Here is a 10,114-nt window from a genome sequence, read left to right as displayed (position 1 = left end):
ATCTCTGCATGTATTGCCGATCGTACGATTTTCAGTGGGAGACTGTCACTAGCTTTGGTCGGACATAACTTTGGTACGATGGCTGTCAGGGGCAGAACATTGGCTGATCTGTTCTTTTGTACTTTATTTGATCGGAATGGTTAGTGGCAGGTCGGGAGAAGGGGAAGTCCGATCGTACCTTGATTTGTACGATCAGATCTTTGCGTCTGTGGCCAGCTTAAGCTCAGGTAACTGACAGCAGCCGAGAGCATGTGAAGAAAACAAGATGGAGAGCTACTGGGGGCATATTTGGAGGTGCAGATTGGATTGTGTGGGCTTGTCTAGAAGCTGAAACCATAAATTGTTGCATTTCTAGTCCAATTCTTGATTAAACTTAAGGTCGCCTTTAAAAATATCCATCTGGCTGACCTACATTTCTTAAACAGGAGATGCTGCTGAGATCCCATGGTACCATCCAACAAACTGGGAGTGTCAAAGTGTCAAATTTGCATGACCTTGCCTAACCCCAGCCTTTGGGTAAACAGCTGATTTCTAGAGGCCGAATGCACATTTGGATGCATACGGTCATCAAACATTTGAATGCAGTTATGTTTATGTATGTAAACTGACGTGTTTCTTAGTAAATAGGCATCAGGAGATGTGATGTCAATACACAACTAATATAAATATAACACACAGGGGCTGTGCTGATACAAAGTCAGAGGAGATAGGAAAGCCATAAAATCCACTAAATATAAATACTAATTGAATGTACAAAGAAAGCCGTAAAGTCATTGTGAGGATGAGTGTCACTGCCTTGTGTTGCGCCTTAAATCATTCCCCCAAAGTGCTTTCACTACTATATGGCCCTTGTGATGGCTGCAAGTGTTTTGTTGTTTCAGTGAGTTTAGTTGGCCACACACAGGGCACTTCTTGGGACATCCCACCAGTTGATCTATGGGCAAGCTGATTTAATCACTACATAGATATTCACGTCCCATCATCTCCTGGATTGACAGTAGTATAAAACTGGGTGTATTTTCAGATGTTCAGGCCCTATTATGTCATGAATGGACAGTGATGTGATAATAGGCATATCATCAGATGAGCAGGCCCCATCATCTAAGGGATGAAGAGTGATGGGATAATAGATATTTAACAGGCCTTGTTATCTCATTGAAGGACAATGGTACACCACTGGGTGTATTTTTAGATGTATAGGCTCCATCATCTCATGGATGGACAGTGATGAAATAATAGGCATATCAACAGGTGAACAGGTCCCATCATCTCATGGATGGACAGTGGTATAACAGTGGGTGTATTTTCAGATGTACAGGTCCATCATCCTGTGGATGGACACTGATGTGATAATAGGCATATCATCAGGTGAACAGACCCCCAATCATCTCACGAACCAAAAGGTTTACCATAAGGATGAGATCTGGTGTAGACTGCCTGTGTTTTTTTGATTACTAATTATTACATTCCTTCTTGCTACCAGATGTCTTTAAGTGTAGCTTTAGGGGGTTGCAAAGAGAGAGGGGGTGACTGTGTTGGACCTGCTCAAAGTTTGGTCCAGCAAAGCAATAAGTGAGAAACCAGTATAGCAAAACAGTGCAGTGAGGATAATAGTACAGTAGTAGTAGGAACAGCTGTTGCCACTGATGTTAAACTGCAACTCACAGAACCCACCAACAGCTGAATACTGTCTAGGGTTACTGAGTTGTAGCTGAACAACATCCAAACCAAAATCACGTTTGCCTCAGGGCCCACCCCCACTAAAAGGTATCTCTGTCTGCTTATGTGTCTGGCTACATTAAAGGAACAGTTATCACTAAAAAATGTTGTTTTACAGAGCTTATCTGTTATGCACTATTTAAACTGTGCCATTGAGGCCTATTTCAATTGCCTCCATTGCTACACAGCAGCTTATATTATATACACAGTAGCAGTGTTGCTGAAGCAAACAAATCCAGGGCAGTGCAACAGTACATTATATTTTAATTAATTTAAAACATTTTTCTTTTTTGGTGTTACTATTCCTTTAATAATTTGGTTTTTAATAGGCCTGGTACATTTTTCATCGTTTCTGTGTGTCAGCTCTGGTATAAATCCGCAGGTTACACCCAGTTTCCGTTCCATTTTAATTTCAGAGTCTAGTGTTTCAGATTTGCCTATGTGCGAACTTCTGGGCTCTTTCCCCTGCTCTGCCTATTGGCCCTGATCTCAATGACACTCCTCTGGCCGAGCTAACATTTCCCTGCTGCAGCTGCACTCACTTCAGTGCGAGGGACTTGCTTTTAATGTTTAACTGTAAGAGGGTATGAAAGGGAGAGTGAGAGAGGCAGGGGGAAGTGCATCTGGGAATGAAAGAGGTGAAAGTGAAGGTAACTCTATGGGGTTGAATCATTGCACTTTATACACTGCTAGAGAAGTTTGCAAGATGGGCTTCAGCTAATGTTTGATGACATGAGTATGGTGAGAACAGGCACTCGGACAGACATACAGCCAAGACATGTGATTGGCATCTAAAAAGTTACTCAAAAAGCCACCGGAGTGTACAGTCTGTTATGGGCAGTGGCTGCAGCAGGGGCAGTAGCAGTGTACTTATTGCCCGCAGTCAGCAGCCCAGACCTCCATCCAAGGGAGAGCCTTCAGTTGGCAACAGACTTCAGGAAGAAACAGTCTCCTGCGAGATAAAAACAGAAGATGAACCTACTAAAGAGGGGAAAGAGACCGAGACAGGCAGATTGAGACGAAGGGACGGAGATGAAGACCTTCAGCTGCTTGATGAGTTGTTGGAAGAGTCCCAGGACTGCTTGTCTGATAACGCTCCTAAATTCAAGGAGCAGACTGTGGAGTCCAGATGTCACCTCACAAGCCCTCTGTCAGGGCCACAAATCTATGGAGAGAGACCCCTCAATCCTGACACGTCATGGACGATACAGGGACAGCCACAGCTGCAACCGACCGCTTCCCTGCTCCACAATATCCATTTTAGACAACAAGACTCCAGCAGCAATATAGTAAGTGGGAAATGTGTGCATGGTATAGCATAACAGTAATAATGTATTGTTGCGATGTAGTGATGATATAGATAGATTCCTACGAGAGTTTCCATGATCTCCAGTTCATTCCACTCAATAACACCAGAGTTGATATTTTCATTGCTTTGGTTCATCATGCTTCAGGCTAGGTGTCTTGGAATACCCACAAATCAGTCAGGATTCAGGTGGAAAATCCATCATGCTCTTAGTGTGTGGGCAGTCCATGGATACCCAGAATCGTTTAGACTGCAGGCAGCTGTAAAGTATTGTTAAAAAATAAAAGACAAATAAAATAAAAAATATTTCCAAGTGACCTAACCAGTTACTGGCATCATGTATGGATCATATGTCCATCCAACCACCACTGTTACTGTCACTTGTGATTTTTAGAGACCTCCAACAGGGGGCAGGTTGGCTATGGGAGACCTTTGGTCAGACAGGTTTGGGTAGTCAGAGTGCGCTGGAGTGGGTCTTATTACAACAGTGTCACACTGGGCTTTATTCTTTACCCATAAAGATCAACACTGAACAAAAATTGCCTCTAGGTACAGCCATGCACCCTTCAGGACTGAATGAGACTGTTAGCACATGCATTGCCAAGTGGAGACTCATGGGAACATCAATTTAGTAGCAACTGAAAGGAAAAAGAGATTTTTTTAAAACTTTAACCCCCCCCCAGCAGTGGAGCAGTTCTCAAAATACTGCATTCCTTTGTTGTAGACATCTCAGTGGTGTACTTAGTGTATGCCGGACCACCTGCAAAATAAATCTTCGGAGGGACCCAGTCGAAAGCAATCCCGACCTACCCTCCACCTGCTGCTCCTCATCTCTTCACTCACCTTCTGTGTTCTAGTTAATTCTCATTACACTTTTTCCTTACTGTTCCCTACATTTCTCTTTGCCGTCATATAGAAATGGGGAATCCCCATGGTACAGAAATAAAAGGCAGATGATTGGAGGGCCCACTGACACCTGGGCCCACCAGGAGATTTCTTCCTCCCCTATTGGGCCCATTCAAGGTGCAACATCAGTCATTCAGAGAACTATTTACCTGACATGGGAGTGTCACCTACTCATGGAATTATTAGGCTTATTGGCCCGTGTGTGGGACCCTCCAACGGGCTTCCCCGATCGATAGATGGCCGAAAGTTGGGCAGATGTCGATCGGGCATCGGGATGTAGATCGGGTATCTGTTCATTGATGATCTGACCCTCCGTATTGCCTGCCTAATGATCCGATCGTTGGGCTCTAGGGACCACGATCGGATTAGCCTGATATCGCCCACCTCAATGTGGGAATATCAGGGAGAGAGAGAGATCCGCTCGTTTGGCCAAATTGCTAGGGAATGCAATGTTTTGAGAACTGTCCACTCCACTGCTGCCCTCATGGGACTAAAGCAAAACCTCGTCTACATTTCCAAAAATTCTCTGTTGCGTGCAGTGTGCCCAGTGACATGGGTGGGTCTGAATAAGTAGTAAATAAGATTTTATTCTCTAAATTCTCCAAGTACACTTTCTAAGTGGAGTGACAGAACAACTCCATAAGGAATTTTTGGTGGTCGGTGTTGAATTTGGGCAGGTTATCAGACTTATCACACTTATATTTTTCTAATATAAGCAATTCTAAAACAACTGGACTTGCTGAGTAATCATTGGAGATGTTTCACTACTCATCCGAGCAGCTTCTTCTTCAGTTCAACTGACTGGTGTGGGAAGTTTTTGTCATATAAACTCTTCCACTAATCCAATCACAATGGCACATTATAACTCTTCAAAGAGGTGACATCTGAAAATTCACAGAGGTGTTGATTCTGTGTAGTTACTGTGATAGGATTATCCAATGTGTCATACAACTCCTAGATACAGGTGTTACTTGTGAGAGTTGCATGAATGGATGTGTGAAGTGTTCTGTAACCCCCGGGGTACAGATGTGAGAACAACATTGTATGTAGCAGACAGGTGGTGTCGAAGGCATGACCACCCAAAGGATTCAACACCAAAAGAAAAACAAAACAATGTGGTATACGGAGTCCAGTGTATCGAGAAGTGCGATTCATGTCAAAGTGGAGAAACCATCCCTGAACAGAAGCGCCACCTATCTGCTACATACAATGATGTTCTCACATCTTTACCCCAGCGGTTTCAGAATACTTCACACATCCAATCATACAACTGAAGCACTGTCTCTTTAAAACTTCGACTATTCGCCACCTAAAAGCTGCCAAAGTGCTGTTTTAGCCTATGGGGGACCTCCTAGAACCTGCATGGAGGCAATTGGGCGAGTTTGGGAGATTGAAGGTTGAAGTTAAAAAAACTTTGAATTGAAGTGTGTTTGCTTCAGAAACACTATGATAGTTATATTATAGTGGTATATAAATGAGCTGCCTTGGGGGAAGTCATTCAAAGGAGAAAAGGCTGAGGTTAAGCTCTTTAGAATATAATTGCTTATTTATGAAAAAAACCTGAATGTAAAAGGGGGGGAAACTTGAATTGCTTGAATTTTCAAGCTCAAACCACCAAAAAAGCTCCACAAACATCATTTATTATGCCCAAAGCTGCAAAAAGCTCAAACCCGAAAATATTCCACTTAAAACCTGTCAAGGTCATGTAGAAGTCAATGGCAGAGGTCCCTTGAACTAAAAGGAAAAATACCGGCACTCAGGACTCCATGCAAGCGGGCCAGGGCTTGCATGGAGTCCTGAGTGCTGGTATTTTTCCTTTTAGTTCATGTTCATTGGAGGGTGCCGACCCTTCTTAAAGAGCACCGGACTTATATTTTTCGAGAGGCCAGGGTGTGCTGGTGATTATCCTTTTAGAGGTCCTTTGAACCATTTGAAGATGTTTTTTTGCCTTCATGATTTTGTTTTTTTTGGTGGTTTGCATTTGAAAACTCAATCAATTCGAGCTATTCAAGCTTTTTCTTGCTGATAACGTGATCGTTTAAGTATTCGAGTTTTTTGCCCCAATTGCACTCATTGGTGGTTTTCACATTCGGGATATTATTATCCCTGAACAAAGCACTGATCATTTTCCATTGGCCTGAAAAAAAGGGAGAAACATACAAACTACATGTCTGTATTGTATCTTGGTTTCTGATAGTTCAGTTAAGGATAAGTGGGTAGAACCTTAGCAAAGACTCATCTGTGTAAACTGAAGGTGCAACAGGTTCTGGCACTTGTTCAAACTGTCAGTCAATTCAGTTTAGTTGTCCAAACACTTTCTTCTCTCCTGAAGCTTCAGTCTTCATCTCTGGTCCCCGGAGATGTGAGCAGATACCTCAGATCCTTTCACCAGTAGCCAGACAAGCCCTAAGCTTTGTTTCCTGAACTCATTCACCTCCACCGGGGACCCGTTTCACTACATTTTTTTTCTACAGCAAAGTCTTTCTGTTCTGCCTCAGAAGAGACCCATTTCTCACATCTGTCAGACTAGTAGCCGCTAATACTTTGTGAATAACAACATACTTGGGATGGGCTGACCATTGTAGTTCTTGTTAGATGGACAATGGCGAGATGCCATTTCTACTAAAAATTGTCACCAGCTTATTTGCAACCCCAGCATGTTATTGTATTGGGAATTGTTATTTTAATATAGTTATGCTTTCTTTATATAGCGTTGATGACAGAACTTTCAAGATCATACATCAGTCCCGGCCCCAGCAGAACTTTTAGTTTAAAGGAGAACTAAACCCTAGAAATGAATTGGTCTAAAAATGTCATGTTTAATATACTGAATTATTGCACCAGTCTAAAGTTTCAGCTTGTGAATAGCAGCAATGATCCAGGACTTCAAACTTGTCACTGGGGGTCACCATCTTGGAAAGTGTCTGTGACACTCACATGCTCAGTGGGCTCTGAGCAGCTGTTGAGAAGCTAAGCTTAGGGCTCGTCACTAAATATCCAGCAGAAAATGAGGTTGGTCTGTAATATAAGCTGATGCTGCAGGGCTGATTATTAAATTCTGATGCTAATTGCAATTTGTAATTATTTGTATTAATTACTAATCAGCCTTATATTGTGACATTTCTATTCTATGTGTACTGTATATTGTGAGTGGGTCCCTAAGCTCAGTAAGTGACAGCAGCACAGAGCATGTGCAGTGAATCAGCAGACAAGAAGATGGGGAGCTACTGGGGCATCTTTGGAGACACAGATCTTTACTGCTAAAGGGCTGTGGTTGCCTTGGGCTGGTACAATTTTTTAACTTCCTTGTTTTGTGACAAAAAGTCAAGAGATTTCCCTCCCCACTCCTAATTTGCATATGCAAATTAGGTTTCGGTTTGGCCAGGCTGAAGGATTCGACTGAATCCGAATCCTGCTGAAAAAGGCCGAATCCTGGCCAAATTCCGAACCAAATCCTGGATTCAGGCAATAAAACCCCATTTTAACATAAGGGCTTGTGCTGAATATACTTTTTGCCTCTAGTTTTATTTAGGAAATATGTTTTTTTTTTATATATATATATTTCTTACACTAAACATAGCAAAATCTGAAATTGAAAGTACAGTCGTATTCTGCTTCTGGTTCCTACAAGCTCATTCCAAACAAATGACCAGTTCATTGAGAAGCCCTCTATGTAAACAAACCCCTCCCTTCCAGCTACAGCCTTGTGTTCACTTTGAAATAAAGAGCAGTTCATAATAAGGGTTTACAGCAGACTAGTGATTTGTTTTGCTAGTGACTGTAATAATTTTGCAAAAACAATAAAAATCATAGATATTAGGTAAGTTATACAGCCTCCTACTGGTGTACTATTTGGATTGTGGCCTCCCACCTTACAGGCCCATATTTTTGCTAATAGTACAGGTATGGGATGTCTTATCCGAAAACCTGTTTTCCAGAAAGCTCTACAGTACAGGAAGGCCATCTCCCATAGACTCCATTGTCAAATAATCCAAATTTTTAAAAATGATTTCCTTTTTCTCTGTAGTAATAATAAAACAGTACCTTGTACAGCTATGGGATAAACCCATTATCCAGAATTACAAGGAAGGCCATCTCCCATAGACTCCATTTTAATCAAATAATTCCAACTTTTAAAAAGAATCTTTTTTTTCTGTAATAATAAAACAGTAGCTTGTACTTGATCCCAACTAAGATATAATAAATCCTTACTGGAAGCAAAACCAGCCTATTGGCTTTATTTAATGTTTACATGATTTACTAGTAGACTTAAGGTATGAAGATCCAAATTACTGAAAGATCCCTTATCCGGAAAACCCCAGGTCCCAAGCATTCTGGATAACAGGTCCTATACCTGTACTTGATCCCAACTAAGATATAGTTAATCCTTATTGGTGGTAAAACAATCCTATGGGATTTAATTAATGGTTAAATGGTTTTGCGTAGATTTACGGTATGGAGATCCAAATTATGGAAAGATCCCTTCTCTGGAAAGCCACAGGTCCCAAGCGTTCTGGATAACAGGTCAGATACCTGTTTTATCAGTGATGCTGGGTCTTACTTATGTTGCCCAGGGTGGGGAACCAGTTACTGTATCAAGTGTACAGAATCTGACATATAATACTTTCTGTTTGGTTCTTAATTTGATGATTTGCTTTATATTTTGAAGGTTCTGAAAACCAGAAATACCCAAGATGCAGAGAACAACAATCTTCCCTATCAGTAAGTAGTGAGGATATGTAAAACTGGCAATACATAGGCTTATATTAGCTGCTGATATGGCCCCTGCGAGACTGTTGGTTTTAATTGTTATAATTTGTGTTTTTTAGTTATTTAGCTTTTTATTCAGCAGCTCTCCTATTTGCAATTTCAACTGGATGTATCTTTACCCAGTTTTACTGGCCAATGGCATTTAAAGGGGAAGTTCACCTTTAAGTTAACTTTTAGTATATTATAGAATGGCTACTTCTAAGCAACTTTTCAACTGGTCTACATTGTTTCTTTTTTATAGTTTTTAAATGATTTGCCTTCTGACACTTTCTAGCTTTCAAATGAGACCCCATCCAAAAAACAAATGCTCTATAAGGCTACAAATGTATTATTATTATTGCTACTTTTTATTACTCATCTTTCTATTCAGGCCCCTCCTATTCATAATCCAGTCTCTTATTCAAATCAATGCATGGTTGCTAGTGTAATTTGGACCCTAGCGATGAGATTGCTGAAACTGCAAACTGGAGAGCTGCTGAATAAAAAGCTAAGTAACTCAAAAACCCCATATAATAAAAAATGACAACTAAATATTAAAAGTTAATTTAAAGGTGAACAACCCATTTAACATTAATTTAAATCACAATTTCCTCTAGTTCTGATCTATTCATTGTATTTCCGCAGACTCCAAGGTACACAGGAGGCTGTAGAGGAAAAACCAGCTTTAAAGTACAATAAATCTGAAGAAGCGCTTATGGAGGTTATCACACGGCAGTATTCCCAGTGAGACTTTCTCTCTAAGTGAAAAGGGCAACCAAAGCAACAGAAGAACCAAGAGGGAAATGCACTTTATCCAACACAACAACAGTAGCATGTTTCCATTACTTACACGGAAACATTTGTCTTCAGAAAGATCACTAAAGGTTGAAATCCATTTTTATACAGATGAAATAAGTAAACGATATATATATATATACAGGTATAGGATCTGTTATAAGGAAACCCATTATCCAGAAAGCTCCGAATTACAGAAAGGCCGTCTCCCATAGACTCTATTTCATCCAAATAACCTAATTTTTAAAAATGATTTCCTTTTTCTCTGTAATAATAAAACAGTCGCTTGTACTTGATCCCAACTAAGATATAATTAATTCTTATTGGCAGCAAAAGTAGATCCGTTATCTGGAAAACGCCAGGTCCCGAGTGTTCTGGATAACAGGTCCCATACCTGTATAAATAAATTATAAATACCAAAGATAAACCAAATCAGTGTATGCCAGTTTAAATATAGCTCTATCCAGGTGGTGGAAATTAACAGGTATAATATTACGGATGGGGCTCAGGATATTACAAACAAACGTAGGAAATTATTTAGTATTTTTGCATAGCTGGATATCACTATTCACACGTAGGCTTCACACATTAAACTACATTTTCTTGCAGTACCTGAGTCTGCCACTTGGTGTCTCTGTT

General features: G+C 40.7%; 1 protein-coding gene across 1 annotated transcript; it reads left to right on the top strand.

Annotated features, from left to right (window-relative positions):
- Nucleotides 1-2,078: 2,078 nt before the first annotated feature.
- Nucleotides 2,079-9,666, top strand: LOC108717180. The gene is made up of 3 exons (XM_018264009.2): nt 2,079-3,008; nt 8,601-8,653; nt 9,326-9,666. Exons 1-3 carry the CDS (start codon nt 2,553-2,555, stop codon nt 9,426-9,428), a joined length of 612 nt encoding a protein of 203 aa, XP_018119498.1. The 5' UTR covers nt 2,079-2,552; the 3' UTR covers nt 9,429-9,666.
- Nucleotides 9,667-10,114: the final 448 nt, after the last annotated feature.

This window comes from Xenopus laevis, chromosome 5L (assembly GCF_017654675.1).
Source record: "Xenopus laevis strain J_2021 chromosome 5L, Xenopus_laevis_v10.1, whole genome shotgun sequence".
Classification (NCBI taxonomy): domain Eukaryota; kingdom Metazoa; phylum Chordata; class Amphibia; order Anura; family Pipidae; genus Xenopus; species Xenopus laevis.
The sequence above is the reverse complement of the archived record's forward strand: the minus strand, read 5'-3'. Positions and strand labels throughout refer to the sequence as shown.